Source organism: Sphaerodactylus townsendi, linkage group LG12 (genome assembly GCF_021028975.2).
Source record: "Sphaerodactylus townsendi isolate TG3544 linkage group LG12, MPM_Stown_v2.3, whole genome shotgun sequence".
NCBI classification, from domain to species: Eukaryota; Metazoa; Chordata; class Lepidosauria; order Squamata; family Sphaerodactylidae; genus Sphaerodactylus; species Sphaerodactylus townsendi.
Window position 1 is genome coordinate 58,989,092 of NC_059436.1, and position 23,236 is coordinate 59,012,327.

General features: G+C 46.6%; 1 protein-coding gene across 1 annotated transcript in view; it reads right to left on the reverse strand.

Moving 5' to 3' along the window:
* The window catches only part of QSOX2 (quiescin sulfhydryl oxidase 2), a 128,684-nt gene that overhangs the window by 34,504 nt on the left and 70,944 nt on the right, over window positions 1–23,236 (reverse strand). The window contains exons 9-10 of the mRNA XM_048512192.1: window positions 3,985–4,107; window positions 3,253–3,403 (exon numbers count right to left, since the gene is read on the reverse strand). Coding sequence (XP_048368149.1) covers window positions 3,253–3,403; window positions 3,985–4,107 — 274 coding nt within the window. The remainder of the gene's footprint in view (window positions 1–3,252; window positions 3,404–3,984; window positions 4,108–23,236) is intronic.

Below are 23,236 nucleotides of genomic sequence, written 5' to 3' on the forward strand. Positions count from 1 at the left end.
GCATTGAGGGAGGGGAGGAGGAATAGGGGCAAGGGTATAATGGAAGCTCCTTTGGCACACGAAGTCTAGTTCTGTCATTGGACTTCTAAATGCTTAATCCTGATGCTGTTTTCAACAAAGGAAATCATTTGAACACAAAGTCTCATTATTGAACAGTCCAGGGGCACAACACCACTCTTGAAATAGGTCTACTCAGTTGCAAGTTCTCTTTTATTCAATAAACTTACTTCCAGGAAGAAGGATGGCATCCTGTGCAGCATATGTAAGAGACAACATGCATGCCTGAAAGCAGAATGTGTGTAAGAACTGCTTTGTAGCCAGCCCTGACCCCAGTGAACAATTATAAATCAGAGGTATAACGCCCCCTGGTGATTACCGGGCCACTGAACACACAGGAGTTCAAACATCTGTTCTGTAAGCCTCTGGTAACATATGATGCCACTTTTGAAACAGCTGTGCTCATACTCAGTCTGTTCCTATACTCAATTCAAGGTGCCAGTTCTTAAAACCATTCGTTATGTGGGCCCCACATGCATGAAGGGCCACTTCTCTTTTATCAAACCTGCCCACTAAATGTGGACCTCAGAAAAAAATGCTCTTCACAGTTCCTTCTATTCACCAGGTGCAGAACTCCTCAACCAGACTGGGGCCACTCTCTATGATGGTTCTGACCCCTTCTGATGGTCCACAGGGCCCTTTTGGAGGATTTTGGCAAAGTGGCAAGGAAAGCATTTGACAACTACTGGTTATTCCTTGCTGACTTGAATGAGTTTCTAGATCTTTTGCTGTACTGTTATAATTTTTAGTTTATACATTAATAATCCATTGACGTCCATCATGAATCAACTGCGGTCTTAGGGTATCTTCCTTTGGCAGCTCAAAGAGGCAGTTATCCGTTTGCTGCTTAAAAAACCATTCCTGCAGAAAACTGATGTGGCCAGTCCTGTCTCTGCCTTTTCTGGGTAAAGGCAAAGGCTTTCTTCGATCACTAATCCTCCCAGGACAATTTTCAGTCTGGTTCCAGGCCAGACTATGGGACAGAGATAGTATCAGTGGCTTTAGCAGATGGTACCAATTTGGGAGGAGCAATAAACACACCAGAAAATAGAATTCAATGAGATCTGAACACACTGGAAAAGTTGGCAGGTATGAACAAGATGAAATTCAACAAGGGTAAATGCTGTGTTCTACATCTGGGTTACGAAAATGAGGAACACACATACTGGATGGGGGATATAAGTACTGCTGAGTAGCAGTGTGTGTGAACAGGATCTGGGACAGTAAGTTAAATATGACCACGTAGTGTGATGCAGTAACAAAAAAGGCTACTACAATCTTGGGGTGTATCAACAGAGGCCTAGGGAGGTGGTGAGTTCCCCATAACTGGCAGTCTTCAAGCAGCAGCTGTACAAGCACATACCTGGGATGTTCTCATCTAGGCTGATGGTTCTGACTGGATCTTAGGAAAAATATTTATGGTAAGAGTTGTGATACAGTAGAATCAGTTGCCTAGAGAGGTGGTGAGCTCCCCATCACTGGCAGTCCTTTAAGCAGTGGCTGCACAACACTAACCTGGAATGTTCTCATCTAGGCTGATCCTGCTCTGAGTAGGGATTGGACTAGATGGTCGATATGGCCCCTTCCAACTCTATGATTCTATGATCTCCATCTGAATATGGAGAAAGGCCATGCTTTTTAATTTTTTTTAAAAGTCATGCCTCATTGCAGCTCCTTGTTGATTCATCTGCAGCCTTTGATGCAGCAGCGGGCCATCTTATTGAGATGTTTGAAAGCAGAAGTAGGTTGTGTTCTGTATGACCCAAACTCAAACAGTTGTCACTGGAGATCAGTTATCAAAATGGAATTTGTCCTGTGGGGTCCCAGAAGGTGCATTCTTATCTACAATGCTGGTCAATCTATCTACCATCTTGGAAACTCTGATCAAGTAGAAAGGAAGCATAAAATCTTAAAAATAAAATCTCTACAGATTATAAAACTATGGATTATGTCTCCCTTAGGAGATATAATTAATAGCTTTGGAACTAGATGTCACCATCATATGGACTGTACCCAGCTCTGTATTTCTCTATTCAAATCTCCTGGTGATGAGGTAGAGTTTTTGAATCAATGTCTGCCAGACTCCTATGGTTAAATAGCTGAGAGTGAATGAATTGCAACTGAATCCTGACAAGATGGAACACTGTGGTTGCCACTTCCAATGGCAGTTCAACTGACTCAGTTAAGAGCCTACTCCTAGAGAAGCAAATTAAGGGTGGTACGTGTAGAAGGCCTTGCTCAGATAAGCAACCCCCCCAAACCTCCCCCCCCCACTTTGTTACAATGCTGTTTAATCTAAAAGATAAGCTCCTTCCTAAGCTTGGCCAAACTGGCCACCTGGATCCATACCACGGTAATACTGATACTAGAATAATAAAATGCAATCCACATAAGTCTGCCCTTAATGTCAGACTCCCACTAGTACAAAATCCTGTTGAATGGTTAGTATCCTGAGCTATGCAGAGTATATTTATACCTATTTTTGCAGTAACTCCACTGGCTGCCCTATCAGCTACTAGGCAAGATGCTAGCTACTATTTATAAAGCCCTTCATGGTTTTAGATCCTCATAATTTCAGGACTACCCCCCCCCCCCCATTCCCCAGCATGTCAGCTTTTGCTTGTCTGAGTGGGACTTTCCACAGATGCCACCCTGCTACAAGTGCTCATAACGTGCATTCTCTGATGTGGCTTTCTGGAATGGCCTGCCTGAGAAGGTCTGAAGGCTGCCATACTTCTGGCATTCTGCAAACTTTGTAAAACAAAAGTGTTTGGGAGGCATTTTTATAAAAGCAATAAGGCTACATTGTGATGAAATGGTTGCAGAGGGTGATCCAATGAAAAGAGTTATGTGAATTATGCTACTGTACAGACGACAGATCTGTTTTCTGGATGCATTATTTTACTTTCACTACAATATTATCTATCTATGTAATTCCACTTTTTGGCATAGTTATCGTATGTCTAATACTTATGCTTATTTTCAGATTTCTGTAATCCTAGTCCCATTACTTTGCTTACTAGATATCTTATTCTATGGATTGCATAGATTTATCTTGAGTCTCAGTGAGAAAGGTGGGGTTATAAATAATTTAAAAGATGGATTTAAATTTGTGCATATTGTAAACATCTAGAGAGGCAGGATATAAACGGATAATTTCCCCACCCAACATTCTGGCTTCCAGCAGCCTCCTACCTGTCTTATGCAAGGTCTCTGGTCTAACTGCTGCTTGAACTGTTAATGTGTGGAACAGCTTCCAGAAAGAACAAGGGTAGCCTCTGAGCTCCGGCCTGCTGCCCTGGCAGCCAACCCACTGGATGCGGCTTGTGAGAAAGAGTCCAGAGATCTAGAAAGGGTGAAAGAGCCATAAAATTCCATGGCCAAACACACGGAAGCATGATGAACAGGCTGCTTGTGCAGATATACATGAATCAGCTTCTGGAAAAATTGGACTTGAAAATCATGAGTTGAAAAACCTTGACCAATTGATTGTGCTTTTGTTTCCATCCTTCAGACTTTCAAGCATGTTTTCAACTTTGTTGCACCTGTCATAGTTTAGAAATGTGAAAGCTGAAGCCCACTTTATAGGAAAGCTATGGAAGTCATACTACTTTATACTTTTGTTTACTCACAAATAGCTCCGAGCGTACTCATGGTTTTATTGCAAGCAAGGTAGAATTTTAGATCAGAACTTTCTAGAACTTTTCTGCCTTTCTGGAGCAGGCTGGTGTGAGCTTCCCCTCCTGAATCAGAGAGGAGAGATTGCAGGAGTGAAGGCTCCTGGGAGTCACACTGCAATGGCCAGGATAAGTTTCACTCTCCCTTGGGGTATGGTGGTAAAGGTTAGGCAGTAGTCTCTTGGAATTACAATACACCCTCATCCTTTGCCAGTACCGTATTCCATTCTCAAAACCAGCACTGACTTACCCGCATTTTGTTGTTGACTAGATCAAGGATGGCATCATAAGGGATTCTGTCTAACGGGAGGCTGATCAGCCACATTTGCAAAGTCTCCAACAGCTTTATCACAGGCTGACGACCAGGAAAGAACTGTGAACAAGAAGAGACCAGACATATCCTTAAGCTCTATTCTCAGTACAGAAGGTGGTTTAACCTATGAATTAAGGCCTTTACCACATGCATTACTTGCCACAGTTTTGATGTTGTTAGGAAGTGTGTGTCCCCTGACCCCATGGCATCATGGAGCATTCACTTGCCTCCTAGGTTTCACCCAACTTTTCTCTAGTCTTTCCCAAGTCTTCTTTACCACAAAGTTTGGGGAAAGATCACAGGAAAATCTGAATAGCTGAATTACTGAGACTGAGGAATAACTCAACAAAACACAGGAGTAAGAATAAAACAATACCAACAGCTTTAGAGAACATATACAATACTAGCGTGCCCGGCCACGCGTTGCTGTGGCTTCAGTCTGGTGAAGTGGAAAAGAAAGAAAAGGGAAAGCGAACGGTTCGAACATGTGTCATTGAACAATGCTTGCAAGGGAGTGGAGGGGCAAGGGGCCCCTCGCTCCCCTCCCTCTCTCCCGTTCCCTTGCATGGCACCCCGCCCCCTCCCTCCCTAACGTTCTCCTTTCTCTGTTAGGGTGGGTGGCCCATTTCCAGATGGCGGGCCCTGTTCCTTTCATTCTGTTTCCTTGCAGGCGAAGTGTGTTGCTGTTGATGTCCATCAGATGGCGCTATTGCGGAACCATACCATGGTTCCAACTGTCACAGGTGTGGTAGGTACACAATACCTCTCACAGTTTGACTGAAACGCATCCCTAAGAGATGTGTGTATGAAAGGTTATCCGTTTCTACTTGGCTTTCAGTTCCTATGTGTGTGTGTGGGGGGGGGAGAACTGGGCAGAATGTAGCTTGTTATCATGGTTTACCTTGGGCAGTGTGGTACATGAGCTACGTAAGTAGCTTAAAACATGCTGGGAGGCATGAGCTACGTTGTGTTCAAATTTCAGCTTGGGTGGGCCATGTCCAGATGGCAAGACCATCCCTTTCACTCCAGATGGCAGCGGTTTTCAAAGAAGGCATGGTTTCCCTTGTATCAGAGGGTGTTGCTTTGAAGGCCAGCAGATGGCGCTGTTGCGGAACAGAACTGTGGTTCCAACTGTCACAGGTGTAGCATGTACACAATAACTGGCACAGTTGTGACATGCACACAACAGGAGGTGTGGAAACAGTATGGAAACCTGGCTGCACGCAAATGCAATGTTGTGTGAAAATTTCAAAGCAATCGGTCCAGTAGTTTGGGAGATTACCTGTCAGCAGAAAACGCACTGATATACAGACAATAAAGTAGAATTACAAAACAGGAGAACAATACAATGAAACACTGCATTGTATTCTTAGGATTATGGTAGAAGCTGGTTACTTAGACACACAATGAGCCATACGTTTTGATCAGGTTCACATTTTATGACAGACCACTTTGGGTCATATGGAGAACTCAGCATCCCGAGAAGAGAATACTGAATGCCCCATTGTTTTGCCTGGCCAGGAATATTTTTGTGTAAGGATAGCACATTTCCTGGTATGTGCATTACTTAAGTATTGCATAATTAATTACTAAAGAGCAGCAGTGGCGTAGTGGTTAAGAGCAGGTGCATTCTAATCTGGAGGAACCGGGTTTGATTGCCACTTGAGCTGTGGAGGCTTATCTGGGGAATTCAGATTAGCCTGTGCACTCCCCCACACACCAGCTGGGTGACCTTGGGCTAGTCACAGCTTTCCGGAGCTCTCTCAGCCCCACCTACCTCACAGGGTTTTTGTTGTGAGGGGAAGGGCAAGGAGATTGTAAGCCCCTTTGAGTCTCCTACAGGAGAGAAAGGGGGGATATAAATCCAAACTCCTCCTCCTCCTCCTCTTCTTCTTCTTCTGACCACTGAAGACGATAATTTTGCCAATATATGCTTACTGTGGAATATGCCTGTGTATTGGTGGTTGGCTGATATTTGTATTGCTGTGTGCATTACTTATTTAACAGTTTGATTGTGGATATCATTTTTGCAAGATTTATTAAAACAGATCCCATATACTTTTTTAGTCACAAAAAAGTGTTGACTTTATCTTTAACTGTTGTTTATGAAGTTTCTTTTGTGCAGGCATGCAGTAGAGACAGACTGTCAACCTTTTAGAAGTTTTAGTTTCTCAGGAGCACTCCCCTGTCTTCACCGCAGAGCTGCACTTTCTTGCCCAAATGGTTACATCACAAGGCTGGGAGTTCTCTCCCCTGAGTTTGTCCCTTTACCACCACAAAGCTTAAATAATAACAGGTGGTATACGGTCACAGCATGGAAAGGAGGGAGAGCTGCCTTCACAAAAGACACTCAATGAACAACAGTTACAGGTAAGTGCAACACTGTTTTCATTGTTGTGTCTTTAGTGAAGTCCCACACAGGAGCGTAGCAAGCTCACTGATACTTGCTGATACAGCTGATGGTGTCTGAGCTCTGGTACAGCATGCTCTCACCTGGGCAATCCCTCCCTGCAGATTTGTAAGTTTAACAGTTGAGACAACCCATCTAGGAATGGTCAGGGAAGTGGCTACTTTGTTTTTATTTGGGCCCTTGACACACAGAAAGAAGTTATTGTCTTCTCTAAATGAAGATGTACAATGTAAATAAAAAAGCAGTGCTCTTTGACATAGTGTGTGTAACGTCTAATCTGCTGTTGATTGAGGGTTTGTGGAAAAAAACAGGTAATGTTATGTCTTGTGACATAAGAAAATTAGATATTACTTTTAGCTGAAACTCTGTGCTAGTGCAGTGAACAACCCTGTCAAGATGGAATCAAGTGAGGGGCTTATCAAACAATAGGGCAGTTAGGTCCTTAACCCTTCTTGCCATGTTGACTACGACCAGGAACTGCCTTTTGAATGACAACAATAAATCACATGTTGTGAGAGGTTCAAGCGGTTTATGCATAATTTGAACTAACGCTAAAGATAAACTCCATGTGGGCGTGGGTGGTCTTACCTAGGATATAAGTTATTTAGCCGCTCCTTACGTTGCAAACAACCTGAAGAAGACTTTTTGATGAAAGGCCACACAAGGGGCCTCTCCTCGCAGATCAAGAAGACACAAAAACCTTTCATGGCCCATAAAGGAAGCTTCAAAGGCAAAAACGGAAAGGAACTAATTGATCATCCTAGGCCCTTTCCGCACGGGCAGAAAGCAACGACTTCAGCCCGGTAAAACACCGTTTGGGCGGGGACCCTTTGCACAGGCAACACTGCCAAATCGATGCAGCGGTGCTCTGTTCCCACCAAAACGGTGTTTTCAAAACTTGCTCGGGGAGTGAGGTTTTCTGCAAACGCCGGCTTCCATACTCTGCCATGTGAATGGCAGCGGGTGTAAGCCGACGCATTCCCCCCTGGCCCCAAACACCTCCTGCTGGCTGCCATTGCTCTGAAGAGCCCAGGGGTCACGCCCCCTGGCCTCCCTAGCTGCAGCTGTTGCTCATGGGGGCGTGTCCCCTGGCCTCCTCAGAGCAACAGCACAACAGCTGCCAGCAGGAGGCAAGGGGGCTGTGCAGCTGTGCAGAGTCTGCTCCAACAGCTGCCCAGCCCATGGGGCTATTTGTGCAAAAGGCCCCAGAGCCTGCATCGGCATGATTAATGCCAATGCAGGCTCTCTCCCTTGGCTGTGAGGAAAGGGCCTAAGTATACACAGAAGAATACACAGAAGAGTTATATTCTTGCAGGCAGAAATCTGGACCAACACATGAGGAAGGCAACCTGGATTTTGAGCCCCCAATCCTGGAGTCAGAAGTCACTAAGGCGATGAAGCAACTAGCTAAAAACAAAGCACCTGGTATAGACAACATCCCGGCAGAATTAATACAGCCAGCACCAGTTAAAACCATCATGGCTCTGTGCCAGACAATATGGGAATCCACTGAGTGGCCCGAGGACTGGAAAAGATCAGTCTTCATCCCTTTACCAAAGGTGATTACCGCATTTGTTCCAATTATCACACAATAAACCTCATGCCACATGCAAGCAAGATCCTTCTCAAGATAATACAAGAAAGGCTAAGACCAATCGTCGAAGCCCAACTCCCTGATGTACAGGCAGGCTTTCAACACGGTTGCGGCACCCACGATCACATTGCAAACTTGCGATGGATCATGGAGAAAGTCGAGAATACCAGAAGAACATCTACATGTGCTTCATTGATAAGCGCAAGGCCTTTGACTGTGTTGAGCATGATAAGCTATGGCAAGCCCTGCAAGAGCTAGGTGTGTTGCCACATCTAATCAAGCTGTTACAAACACTCTACACCAACCCGGAAGCCACAGTGACCACAGCACATGGGGACACAGGCTAATTCCAAATCGGCAAAGGTGTCCAACAGGGCTGCATTCTCTCACCCTTCTTGTTCAACCTCTATGCCGAAGTGATCATGCGAAAATCTGAGCTAGAAGACTCAAAACAGGAGTGAAAGTTGGTGGGAGAAACATCAACAATCTTCGTTACGCAGACGACACAACACTGCTTGCAGAGAACGAGAACGAGCTGAGACAGTTGATAGTGAAGATCGAAGCTGAAAGTGAAAAATGGGCCTCCATTTCAATGTGAAGAAGACAAACATCATGATGACAGCTAGCATAGATCGGGCCCAAATTAGCATTGACAATGAGGTCACTGAGTGCGTCCAAGACTTCATCTTCCTGGGCTCAAAAATTGACTGCAATGGAGAAGTAACCCCTGAGATAAAGCGGAGAATAGCATTAGGACAAAGCGCAATGCTGAGCATGGATAAAATTTGGAAAAGAAGACATCAGCATCAAAACCAAGCACAGGCTAGTCCGAGCCATCATCTTTCTCATAGCCATATATGGGTGTGAAAGCTGGACTACCAAGAAAGCCGACAGAAGAAGAATAGATGCGTTTGAGTTGTGGTGTTGGCGAGAGCTATCGCGCATACCATGGACAGCTAGAATGACAAATGCAGAAGTCTTGAACTGCATAAAACCAAAAACATCACTAGAAGGGAAAATAACCAGGCTCAGACTTACATACTTTGGTCATGTGATGCAATCAAATTCGCTAGAAAAATCTATGATGCTCGGTCTTGTCAGTGGTGGTAGAAGACCTGGACGCCAAAGAATACAATGGCTAGATACCATAAAAGCTGATACAGGCATGAACATCAACCAGCTGAAGGAAGCAGTACTTACTCGAAAAATGTGGAAAGAGCTTGCATATTGGGTTGCCAAGGGTTGAGAATGACTGAATGGATAACATCATAATCACAAAACTTTTTAGAATGGGGAGCTGAAAACCCTGTATAGGAATCAACAGGTGCATGGAATGCTAACATTGCAGCCAATGTAGGCAATTACTAGATAAATTGTAGAGGGCATGTTTTTGGTGCCAAGTCTTTTGTGCTGACACACTGAAAGAAATGTGTCCATTTAGCAGAGCATGATTTCTGCCTCAATGGCTTTCTTGCTGCCTCCAAAACTTGATACATCTTGTCTGGCCAGGGAATTATGAGAGGTCAAGAGATTGTCGAAGGCTTTCACGGCCGGAATCACTTGGGTGCTGTGTGGTTTCCGGGCTGTATGGCCGTGTTCTAGCAGTAGGATTCATAACCCATGATCCTCTGAAGATGCCAGCCACAGATGCAGGCGAAACGTCAGGAGAGAATGCTGCTAGAACACGGCCATACAGCCCGGAAACCACACAGCACCCAAGGTCAAGAGACTGTACGCTACAGTGAAGCATATGATCTATGCTGATCAGGTCCTCCTGTTCTGGAAGGTGAATGGTTCCGGTTAAGATGGCGACGAGTTAACAGCAGCTGCCAAGCTCTCTTCGCTGAACCAGCTTTTAATCTTAATTTTGCCTCTCACTCTCCACTTTTTTGAGCCATAGTTCATTGTTGTAGCAGCTGAAGGTCAGCAAATGCTCCCCCTGTTTCAAATAACTGGACCTTGGGAAACAGAGTTTATTTTGCACTGTTTCTGCAGGGGTAACGCCCGCATCGAGCCCCCACTGTTTATCTCTACAATGAAGACCAAAGGTGCAAGGAAGCGTACACGCTCTGATCCTGATGCCCTCCCAACAATCAGCCAGAAAGCCTGTAAGCAGACAAAACTTGATGTTTTTGCCAACTTTCAACCTCCTTCTAATCTTAAGCTTTCTAACAGATTTATGGTGCTCGGTGACTCTGTTATGTCTCCTGCAGAAGCGGAGGAGGTGCCTTAAATTGCAATGGAGCCAGGGGGAGATGCTGTTTCAGTAGATCCAACAGCTGCCATGCCATGCGAGAAGCCAGTGGCAGGGAGAGATGTTTTTATGTTTGAACTTCTGGCAAGACAGGCTCTTTTAATTTCTAAAACATTCAAATTATTACTAATGAACTTTGCTTCAATTAATGCTAAGCTTGAAGCTTCACCTTTTTCCAACGAACCTCCCAACCTCACCAATAAGACTGCTCTCCAAAATTGCAATCTTATGTCTGATCAACCTAAGACATTGCTATTTCCGAACCCAGACTCCTTTTCTTCCACCTCGTCTATTCAGAAACATCAGGTGGCTCTAATGATAAGGGACATCCACACAAACGTTGGTAACTGGGCCTCACCTCGCGGCATTTGCACCTCACTAAGCAAGCTGCTGAATTGCAAGCCTGGGAGGATTCAACTAAGTTCCTTTGAACGTCTGCCTTACCAAGGCGGTCGTCACAGAATGATTTTAAACTTTGATACTCCTGTCTGCCCTGCACTCCTATTTAAGAAGAGACAATATCTTACCAGTCGTTTCAATGTTTTTATTGGAAGAGTTTTTAAGGACTTTACAGTGAACAAGTTGGTGGTCTACAAATATGATAAAAAAGAGATGGGGAAGGAAACAGTGCTCCCAGAGCTCCCTGCGCCCATCAAGGCCTGTCCCTCTCTATCGCCAACGATTGAGAGTTTGACTGACAAATGGAGGAACATTGAAATGCTATCAGAAGAGACCATAAACAACATGCATGCAGCCGACTGCCAGTCTCTGTGCAACCTTTATCCAGTCTACCCTACCCTGGTGGACCCTGGATCATCTACCGCCAAGATCATAGACCACAACTCCACAACCTCAGAGCCTTTGCCGGATCTATCACCCGCGGACTGCTCTGAACCCCTGTGTCCTCCAACGTCCACTTACCCCATCCCGTCCACCCACATCGTTCCTTCTCTCTCGTTAGAAAATGATCCCCATCAAACTCCATCCACTCACTAGGACTTCGAATTAGACCTTAGGTCTGCAAACGTTCTGAGCAGTGACAACCTTTCCAAAACCCCTGGGAAATCATGGTTCAAGGAACTTGAAGAACTGAGACTGACACTATTTCAAATAACAGATTTGTACTTTACTACGCCCACAGCAACGGATGTTATTTCCTCACAGGTGTCAGACTGCCCCACAAGCACTAATGGACCCTTTGGCACCTCTACCCAAGTTCCAATTGAAAAACATTTTCCCAGCAGCTCCTTGGATGATCCACCCCAGCCAAGCACTTCCGAAGATACTCCAACTGACTGTCCCTCTACATCTCTGGAAATACATACCACATCGCCTATCCAGTCCAGGGTGCAGGGAAATGGATGCGTTCTACACGGCTCCCCTGAAATTTCAACCATGGACCACACCCAGTGACAACAGGCTTCAACAAAACTCTCCATCCTATCATGGAACATCACAGGATGGGGAAATAAATCTCCAAACTCATATTTCAGTGACTTTCTTACGAAAGCTGGTATAATGCTTCTATAGGAAACCTGGTCTATTCAAGCCATCCACATGAAGGGTTATGAATCCTACTGCCTACCAGCATCCAAAATAGGTAGGGCTGGTCGCCCTTCCTGTGGCCTCTGCACACTGGTATCTACCGCACTTAGTGCCAGTGCACTCCGGTCTCTCCCCCAAGTAGCCCAGGCCATTATGATCCACTGGGAGACCAACCCACTGATTTTTGTCAATGTCTACATCCCTCCTGGTTTGCTAAAGAATCCCCTAGACAACATATGGGATAAACTATCCATTTTCCTTGAAGGTCTTGAATCTGACTATCCCTCAAGCAAAATCCTACTGTTTGGAGATTTCAACGCCAGAGTGGGCACTGACCTACTAACTCTTCTAGCACATGAGGGGCTCGACGATGCCTACTCCATCTCCTTCCTACTTCCTGCTGCTCGCAAGTCAAAGGACTCTTGCATAAATGCAGCTGGCAAGAAACTAACGGAACTGGCAATCAACCACAACAAATTGTGGTTAAATGGCTTGACCACTTATGAACATTCTCAGGACTATTGTTTCCTCTATAGGCCATAGTGTGGTTTACTACTGTCTGATGTCTCCATACTTGCAATCCAAGGTACATTCTTTTCAAATCAGAGACCTTCTGCTAGGCGACCATCTCCCAATCCATCTTATTTTATTGCGAAACCAGGAGGTTGTGGAGAGGAAATGCCATCAAACGAGTATCTACCCTGCTTGACTTGGTCCCCCAAGCTGGCGTCTTCTCTTGAGGACCTGCTTGGCTCCCTCAACCAATCTAGACTTGTTTCCCTTGTTACCAATGCTGACTCCCCAGCTGAGATGATCACCAACTTTGAACAACTAATCAAGCATGTAGTTAACTCCTTACTAAAATATGATATAAAGAAATTTAAGCTAGCCAGCAACAGGGCTTCCTGGTTTGACAAAGATTGCGAGCAATTTAATACAAAAATTCGCCAATTGTATCGATGCTATAAAAATTCCCGATCTCCCATGATCTGGAATCAGATCTCCCAATGCAAAATCGACCTCCGCCAATTAATGGCCATGAAACGGCTTGAACATGCTAAATCACAATGGGAGCAGTTATATTCTGCCGTTATTTCCAACAATACCAAAAAATTCTGGGCCATGGTAAATAATTTGGACCATAAAAAGTCTCCTATGTCCAGCTGTATCTCCCCAGATGTTTGGCATCAACATTTTTGCCAACTTTTTCAGGAACAGGGGCAGTATAAAATAAGCCCCATTCTGGCCAACATTTGTTCCCCGGAATGGCCCCCAGTATCCCCTTATGAAGTGGCGGAACTAACTGGAGGATTAAAAAAAGAGGAAAGCCCCCGGGCCAGATATCATCACCCCCGAGGTCCTGAAATCGCATGTCAATTGGTGGGCCCCTCTCCTAGCCACTGTGTTCACACAAATTAACAACTCTGGTATAATTCCCAAATCCTGGTTATCAGCAATAGTGGTACCCATCTACAAAAAGGGAGCTACCTCTGACCCCTCCAACTTCCGCCCCATCAGTCTCCTATCTGTTATTGGGAAGATCTATGCAACACTCCTTTTACGGAAACTCCAGAAATGGGCTCAACAAATGCGAACCATCGGGTTCGAACAAATTGGCTTAACAAAGGGAAATCCCCGCTCGATCATGCGATAGTTCTAGCCCACCTACCCTGTTTCCCCTAATATAAGACATCCCTGAAAAATAAGACATAGTAGAGGTTTTGCTGAAGTGCGAAATATAAGGCATCCCCCGAAAGTAAGACATAGCAAAGTTTTTGTTTGGAAGCATGCCCGACGAACAGAACACAGAAAAATAAGACATCCCCTGAAAATAAGACATAGCGCATCTTTGGGAGCAAAAATTAATATAAGACACTGTCTTATATTCGGGGAAACACGGTAGCAGCCAAATATGCAAGCAGGACACATTGCAAACTCTATGCTGCCTTAATTGATTTGAAGGCAGCTTTTGACACAGTTCCCAGATGACTTCTCTGGGCCAAGCTTGCTGCTCTTGGTATTGAGGACAGACTGCTCTTCCTCATAAGGCAAATCTATTCGGGCACCAGCTGTCGTATCAAGTGCTCTCAGGAAGGCCTTCTTACTGACCCCATAGAGGCTAACAAAGGAGTTAAACAGGGATGCGTGTTGGCCCCCACACTTTTTAATCTTTATTTGAGTGACCTCCCCTCACTTCTGACAGGTCCCAACTTCCACGCTCCCAAGCTTTCCTCACATTTTTTATCAACCCTGCTTTACGCGGATGACTCTGTTCTGCTATCACGTTCCAGGGTGGGTCTAAGGCGGCTCATGAAACAATTCTCTGAGTACTGCAACACCAACAAATTAACAATTAACTATCAGAAAACCAAAATCATGGTTTTTGCTAGATCCCGCAAAAAATATTTCTGGAAACTAAACAATGTTCTTCTTGAGCAAGTTTATTGTTTTAAATACCTTGGCATCACCTTTTCACACAATCTTTCCTGGTCCTTGCACCAAAAGGCAGCGCTCACTCTGTCCTCCCCTAGTATCTCTGGAATCCTTCAACTCTTTTATAGCAAAGGGCGCTCATTTGTTCTGGCTGCATTAAGGATCTTCAATGCAAAGGTGGAATCCCAACTACTCTATGAGGTCCCCATCTGGATCCAAGCAGTGAACCAAGCTCTGAATGTCCCCCAATCCAAGTTTTTCCACCAAATAATGGGAGTTCCAAACTGTGTCCCTTACGCAGCCCTGTGTTTAGAAGGCGGTGTCCCTAGGAGAGAAGACGGACAAGATATGGGTATGCTCGTTCATCTTCTGACCTCTGACCTATCCCAAGACACGAAGGTAGCTGGGCTCAGGGACACCCCACTTTGTCTCTGGTGCTAATCAATGCCAGGTCCATTAACAACAAAACAGCAGTGCTTCGCGATTTCCTAGGGAGTCAGCGACTGGACCTGGCTTGCATCACCGAAACCTGGGTGTGTGAAGGAGAGACAGTCGCTTTACGCGAGGTCTCACCACCAGGTTTCGCGTGTCTCCACCAGTCACGAACACGGGGCCGGGGGGGCGGCGTGGCACTGTTCATGCGTGATTCCATTCCCTTTAGAGCTATTCCGGCCCCGGAGATTACAGGCATGGAGTGTGTCGGCCTAGAGTGGTTGGCTCTGGAGAGGTTGGCCGTCCTCTTGGTGTACCGGTCGCCTAGCGCACCGGGGGACGGTCTGCTGCGGCTGCTGGAGGTGGTGGCCGACTGGGCGTTGAGGTTCCCCAGACTTATTGTCTTGGGGGATTTCAACGTCCATGTCGACACCACCTCATGTACGGTGGCTGCGGACCTAGTGTCATCCATGGCGACGCTGGGCCTCTCCTTAATAAACTCCGGCCCCACTCATGAGGCTGGTCACACGCTGGACCTGGTCTTCGGGTCGGGAATCAATATGGTCGTATCCTCTATTGATAGAGTGCCATGGTCCGACCATTATGCCCTGAAGGTCTGGATGGACTTGTCATGCCTCCCCTGTCTAGGCGACGGACTGATTTATGTCCGCCCGCAGAGACTTATGGATCCACTTGGCTTCCTGAATGCTCTGCGGGACCCTGAACCCACTGGCACACTCGATGAGCAAGTGGAAGACTGGAATGCCCGGCTTTCCGATGCCATCGAGGTTGTTGCCCCCCGGCGTCCTCTGCGCCCCCGTTCTTGGCTAGCTCCGTGGTATACCGAGGAGCTACACCATATGAAACGGGAGCTCAGACGGCTAGAGCGAGTGTGGAGGAAATCTCGTGACGGAGCTGCGCGAACAACTTATAGGATGTTTATGAAAGCCTACGAGATGGCGACGAAGGCGGCGAAGAGAGCTTTCTTCTCTTCTCTCGCATCTGCTAGCTCTCGCCCGGCTCAATTGTTTTGTTTGGTTCAGTCTTTGACCTCACTATCTAGAGGTTCTACAAATTCTCAATTGGCGATTGGCTGTGAGGCATTTATGAGCTTTTTTGCAGATAAAGTGGCATCACTCCGCCAAGACCTTCCGGCCACGTTGACTACAATTAGCAAACTAGAGGCTCCCTTGCTGTCTTCTGGCCCTTGTTTGGCCCAGTTTTCCCTGCTCTCTGAAGCCCATGTTGACAGGGTCCTGGCTGCTGTTAGACCTACTACCTGTCCTCTGGATCCGTGCCCCTCCTGACTTATTAAAGCTTGCCAGGGGGAGCTACGACCCCACCTGTTGAAAATCATCAATGGCTCCCTTGAGCAAGGAGTCTTTCCGGGTGGGTTGAAGGAGGCAGTGGTCCACCCACTCTTGAAAAGACCATCGTTAGATCCAGCAGATCTGGCCAATTACTGACCCGTTTCAAATCTTTCGTTTCTGGGGAAGGTAATTGAGAGAGTGGTGTTGGAGCAGCTTCAGGGCTTTCTGGAGGACACACAGGCTTTCGATCCCTTCCAGTCCGGCTTCCGTGCTGGGCATGGGACGGAGACTGTCCTCGTCGCTGTCACAGATATGCTCCGCATACAACTTGACCGAGGCGGATCGGCGCTGCTGGTATTATTGGATCTTACCGCAGCGTTTGATATGGTCGATCACGACCTTTTGGCCCACCGCCTGGCCACTTCCGGGCTGCGGGGCACTGTCCTTCAGTGGATTGTCTCGTTTCTCCGGGACCGGAGTCAGCAAGTGTGGTGCGGGGATCAAGCCTCCCAGAAGTGCCCGCTTCATTGCGGTGAGCCTCAGGGAGCGCTGTTGTTCCCGCTGTTGTTTAACATCTACATGCGACCCCTTGCTCAGTTGGTGTGGAGCTTTGGGCTGATCTGTCACCAGTACACTGATGACACTCAGCTCATTCTGTTGATGGAGGGGGGGGCTGTCATCGCCCCAGCAGCTCTACAGCACTGTTTGGAGGCGGTTGCTGGATGGTTACAACAGAGCAGGTTAAAACTGAATCCATCAAAGACGGAGATCCTCTGGCTGGGCCGCAGGGGGGAGGTGGGGGATTTCCAACCGCCGGAGTGGGAGGGGGCTTTATTGGCACTGGCCCCCTCAGTCCGCAGCCTGGGGGTCCACCTGGATTCGTTTATTTCAATGGAGACCCAGGTGGCCCATATAACCCGGGTTGCATTTTTCCATCTTCGACAGGCCCGCGGTTGGCCCCTTTCCTCTCCCAGGCGGATCTCACCACTGTGATCCATGCAATGGTCACCTCTAGGTTAGACTATTGTAAGTCGCTCTATGCGGGCCTCCCCTTACGTCTGCTTCGGAAGCTGAAGCTGGTCCAGCATGCAGCGGCGCGTGTTCTCACAGGTGGTGCCTTTAGAGAACATATCCAACCTGTGCTGCACCACCTGCACTGGCTTCCAGTTGAGTTCCGAATCATTCATAAGGTATGGGTGCTTACCTTTAAGGCCTTACGCGGCCTGGGACCTTCGTACCTTTGGGACCGTCTTACCCCATATGTCCCTACATGGCCTCTACGTTCGTTAGAGGCCAATTTACTGGTGGTCCCTGGGCTGATCTGTCACCTGGTGGTCCCTGGCCCCTCGATGATGCAGCTGGCCTCTACCCGGGCCAGGGCTTTTACAGCCCTGGCCCCTGCCTGGTGGAACACGCTACCACCAGCTATCCGGGCCCTGCGGGATCTTGGAGAGTTCCGCAGGGCCTGTAAGACCGAATTGTTCCACCGGGCGTTTGGAGGGGCCAGCCGCTGATGCCTCCTCCCCTTTCCCCCTCCTTTTCCTTACATTCTGTGTTCTCCGCTTCTCTGTTTTATTTTCCAGGGTGGATCTATGAAGTTCTGTTTTTACGATTGGATGCCAATGTAGCATTATTGATTGCTGCTTTAATGGGGTTTTATTGTGACTATTGTTTTATTGTGTTGTTCACCGCCCAGAGCCCTTCGGGGGAGGGGCGGTATATAAAACCAATTATAAATAAATAAACCCTAGAGCAAAAATGGCTGCATTTAGCATTGTCCCTTGTGGCAAACCTGGGTGTCCCCACTCCTTGAATAGGGTATAAGTAGCGGGGGTTGAGAAACTACTTGCGGCATGACGTGGACTCACTGCTCAGTGCATCTGCTGTTATGGTGCCTTCTCCTGCTGTGTGAATGGCAGTCAGGAAGATGTTGTACAGTATAGCCCATTGCCAGTTCCTGCTTGCTTTCTTGAAGCTCCTGCATTTCGTTTGTTGATATAAAATGTTTACTGTCTATGGCAATCATTGGATGCCTTCTGATGACTGAAATTTTTTATACATTTAAGTTTCAGATAGACCATCTTCTTCATACCCTTCCTCACTTTGGACTTCCCATCCAGCCACTGAGGCATTTGTGAAATTAAAAAATCATGTGGTAATGTTCCTGTACTTAGACAACCTTGTAAAGAATTTTAGGATGGATCTCAGGATGGATAGTTTACACAATTGAGGGTCTACGTTAAGTATGAATTTTCTAATAATGTATTTTTATCCTCAGGTACAGTGTCAATACATTGAGACACTGAGACCCACAAAAATATTTGATAACACCCCATTACAGCTGTGAAGTTGGCTGAGGCCAAGCGCTTCAGATTAGTAGACTTTTCTTCCTGATTTCTTCCCTTTTGGTCTTGTGATCTGTACCTTTAGTGGAAGACCTCTGCTATGAAGGAACTGGCAATAAGGTATTGTAAAAGAAATGTGAGATCTCACCCTTTAAGTTTATAATTTTTGGGTGGACACTTGCCTGGATGCTGGTCTCAGCCACAACATTGTCAGCAATGTCCCTTATCCCTTTAATAAAAGGGAGAACTATCAGTCCTGGGTCTGGCCCATATAGGACATTCATAATGGGGTCTGCGTTTCATATCCACCTGAATAATCCACCTCCAGAATCTTAGCCATAAGGATCAATTGCTCAGACTCAGAGTAAACCTCTGAATCCTTGGTTGTTGAGATAGGTGATGGCTCTCTGACTGTGGCCTCAGAGGAAAGTATTGATGTATCTTTTGATTCCCCTTCTGATTCTAGCTTGAAGGTGTCTTCATGTTCTAGTGAAGGACAAATTTTGGATGTTGAAGGTTAGTTTCTGGAGGATATTTCTGAGACAGTTGTTTGGTTTAATGAGGAGACTGATGCCAAAGTGGCATCTCTCATTGACTCCAAGGGGCATGAATATCCCAGGACAGAAACCCATGGGAATTGAGGGTTTTGAAATCTTGAGGTAGATGTAGTATAAACCTTGCTCCTCCCTGTGCTGACTATACTGGCACCTCATAGTCCACATCTCCTTCCAAAGAGTATGGTAAGGCTAGGTTGCCCAATGATGGTGAAGAAGGCTTAGGCCTGGTGATGTAGCCTGGGCTTTGATGTGAGAGGGGGCTCCAATATGGAGGGGAAGAGCTATGGAAACTTGGAAAAAGTGAAGACATCATATGCATACTGTCGAGAAGAGTGCTCACAGTGTCCAGGGGAAGATGGAGAACAATGTTGAGGTGAAGAACGCAATGACTGATGTCAAGGAGAAGGCTTTTGGCACCAAGATGAAGATAGTCATCAAGGGGAGATTGCAGACAATGAATGCTCTTGAGGTTCAGGTCAGTCAAGTCCAGTCCAGTCCAGTCCAGTCCAGTCCAGTCCAGTCAGAGTGCCTTTTATTAGCATAAAACAACATAATGTAAAATAATTAAATATAAACCAACAGCAATAGTCAAGTAAAACAGTAACTATCGTTTTAAAATGATAGCCAAAAAAGAAGCAACTGTACAAGTAACGTCAAAAGAATGATCCTGTAAAAGAAAACGTACAGCATATGAAGAATTTTGTATTTTCTTTGACAGTAATAAAGGGTGAATTAAGCATGATCGTACATCAGCATTTAAACCACATTCAAGAAGAATAAGGGACAGGGGATCAAGAGAGCCACAATGACAATATCTTTGTTGTTTTGGAATTTTTTGGTATCTAGCTGATGTCATAGCTGAAGGAATACTATTAAATCGGGCTAGCATAAAGGCCCGACGCTGTTCAACAGATAGAGTAGAAACAAGATAATTGGCTGGAACTCCATGCTTAGGGGAAATGGTGGTGCGGAGCGGCCAGAAACGATCTCAAAGGGGGTTTTCTGGGTACTACTATGCACCGCATTGTTATAGGCATATTCAGCAAATGGCAGCAGGTCCACCCAATTATCTTGGTGATAGCTAGTGTAACAGCGCAGGTACTGCTCCAATGTCTGGTTCGCACGTTCCAATTGGCCGTCAGATTGCACGTGATAAGGAGAAGATAAGGCAGATTCGACCCCTCAAGAGGGCCAGGAACACTTTCCAAAACTTGGAGACAAACTGAGGACCCCTGTCCGAAATTATCTTAGTAGGAGCAGAGTGCAATCTATAAATATGCTCAATAAACAGTTTCACCAACTTGGGTGAGGAGGGAATAGTGGAGCAGGGTATAAAGTGAGCTTGTTTAGAAAAAAGATCCACTACCACCCATAGCACTGTTACCCTGGCTCTCTGGGAGATCTGTGATAAAATCCATGGAAATCCATGGAAATAATCTGCCACGGACGTTCGGCCAGAGGGATGGGCTGTAATAACCCATGGGTCTTTCCTGGGATGGATTTAGCCTCAGCACAAACAGGACACCCTTTGACTTAATTCTCAATGTCTTTCCGTATGGACCGCCACCAGAACTGGTGCCATAACAGATGCAGTGTTTTCAAAAACTCAAAGTGTCCTGCCTGCTTGGCATCATGACCAGCAAGGAGTACTGTTTTGCGGAGGTGTGGCGGCACATACCAACAATCCCCCTTCCACCATGCTCCGTCCCGCAACGACAGGGATGGCCCCCCTTCGCTTTCCGGAATGGGGCTTTTCCCCACCTGGAGAAAGTCTTGCAGAAGGGGTGAGACAATATCAGAGATAACAGGGGGCGTGGTGGAAAGAAGAGGAGTAGCCGGGGCGGATTGAGATGGGAGCGGGCTAGAGCCCGGGTAACCGCCAGACCCAATTGCGATGGAGAAAGCACAGTATGTGGAATGGCGCGTAAGGATGTTTCCGCCCCATGAGGAAGGCAGGAAAGCGCATCCACCAACCGATTGGTTTTCTCCGGGAAAAAATGTGCAGTAAACTGAAAATGGGAAAAGTCAGCCCACAGCAGCTTCACTGACATTTTACTGGAGGTGGTGAGGGCCGATAAATTTTTATGATCCGACCAAACCTGAAAAGGACGGGCAGCCCACTCCAACCAATGGCGCCAAGTACTGAGGGCTTCTTTAATGGCCGCTGTCTCTTTGTCCCCAACCGCCCAGTTCAATTCGGGACTGGAAAATTTCTTGGAGAGATAGGCACAAGGGGACAATTCTTCCCCCACACCCTGCTGTAGTAATGTTGCCCCAGAGCTTTGTCGGAAGCATCCACATGCACTACAAATTGCAGATTAGGGGTGGGATGCACCAGAATTGGCTCAGAAGTAAAAGCAGTCTTAAGCCGCTGAATCGGCTGCTGGCAAGCATCAGTCCAATTAAGGGGGGCTCTTGGCTTAACGGCCTGTGGGCCCTTGCCTTTAGTACGCAACAAGTCAGTTAATAGCAAGGTCATTTGCTCAAACTGCAGAATGAAATCACAGTAGAAGTTCACAAATCCTAAGAATGATTGAAGTTCTTTGTGGGGACGGGCCAATTAACAACAGCCTCCACCTTAGCAGGATCCATTTCCAAACCCTCTGCTGACACACGATAATCCAGAAAATCCAACTTTTTCTGATGAAAGGCACACTTAGACACTAATAAGGAATTATCTAAGAGTCTCTGCAAAACAGTCTGAACCATTTCTACGTGCTCCTCTTCGTTACACAACTAAATCAACACATCATCCAAGTACATCACCACCCCCTTAAACAGCAGATCCTGTAAAACTTCATTGATTAAAGACATGAAAGCCCCGGGGGCCCCATGCAACCCGAAGGGCATTACTAGATATTCAAACTGTCCAAACTTGGTGTTGAAGGCTGAGATATTCGTACCCCTCCGCAATTCGAACCCTTCTCTCAAATCCAACTTGATGAAGATCCGACCAGAACCTAATGCATCCAAAAGATCCTTGATCAGGAGCAAAGGATATTTATTGAATGCTGTAATCAGTGCATAATCCTGTAATCAGTGCATAATCTCAAAGAGCCATCCTTTTTCTTAACAAACAACACCGGCATGGCATACGTGTTTCTAGTTGCCTTCCGGATGAAACCACAAGCCAGATTTTTGTCCAAAAATGCCCTTAACTCAGTCTCCTCGGTAGGACTCATTTGATAGACTCGGCCCTTTGGAAGCTTAGCCCCAGGGATTAATTCAATTTTACAGTCTGTATCCCTATGGGGGGGGGGGTAATTGGTCACATTCACGTTCCTTGAAAACCTTGGAAAGATCCCAGTACTGTATAGGCACCCTGGGGAGTTCGGGCAGTGAAGTGATGTCAGAAGCCAAAGCAGGGATAGGCAACTCGGGTGGTTCCCCTTCGTGCATGTGATCCCCGCAAGGTGGGTCAGTGAAACGTACTGTACGGGAGACCCATCAGATTGTGGGGTCATGAGTTTCCAACCAAGACTTACCAAGAACAATCGGGTGCCTCGCCACAGGGGCCAAAATGAAACTACGACGTTCCCAATGCTCTTCAACCCACAAGAGGACAGGTTCAGTCTTAAAACAAGCCGGGCCTTCCCCCAATGGGCTGCCATCCTTTTGCGTGAACAGAATAGGTTTGAGCAAGTGAAATAATTGCAATCCAAGTTCCTCAGCTACTTGCGGCCGAAAAGGCATTGGGAACACCCTGAGTCCACAAGAGCATGAGCCAACATACGAGTATTCTTCACCGGATTAGAAAGCGTAGTCATTGGGGTAATGGGGCGCCACCATTACTCACCGCACCTTTCGGGGGATCCGTGGTTTCAGGAACAGCAGTAGAAAGCCCTAATCCAGTGGATTCTTCCTTCTCCTTGGGAAAATCAAGTTCCTCAGTAGTCAAAGCCTTGAAAGTGCCTTGGCTTGATTTTGGACCTGGCGCACGTCTTGCAGGCTTGGCCGTAACCTTCTTCAGTGGAGCCCCACTTATAGACTTAGACTTCTTGGGGCAAGTGGCAGCTATATGACTGGGCATGCCACAGTACAGACAGTCCCAAGTGGCGCCGCCGGTCGGAAACTGTTTCCGTAGTAGATGTTGATGTGGTCGGGGCAGGGGATTTCTTCGCTGGAGGCGGAGGGCGTCTGGGTGGCTGGGTTTTGGGTCCCGAACCTTTCAAATGGTTGAGCCTGGCCAAAATAACGCTACCAATTTCTATCCACTCTGCAACCATGCGGGGCTTGTTGTTCATAACTGCCCAACTTCGAATTTCCGGGTCAACAGCACCATAGAAAAACTCCACTTTCATTCGGTCAG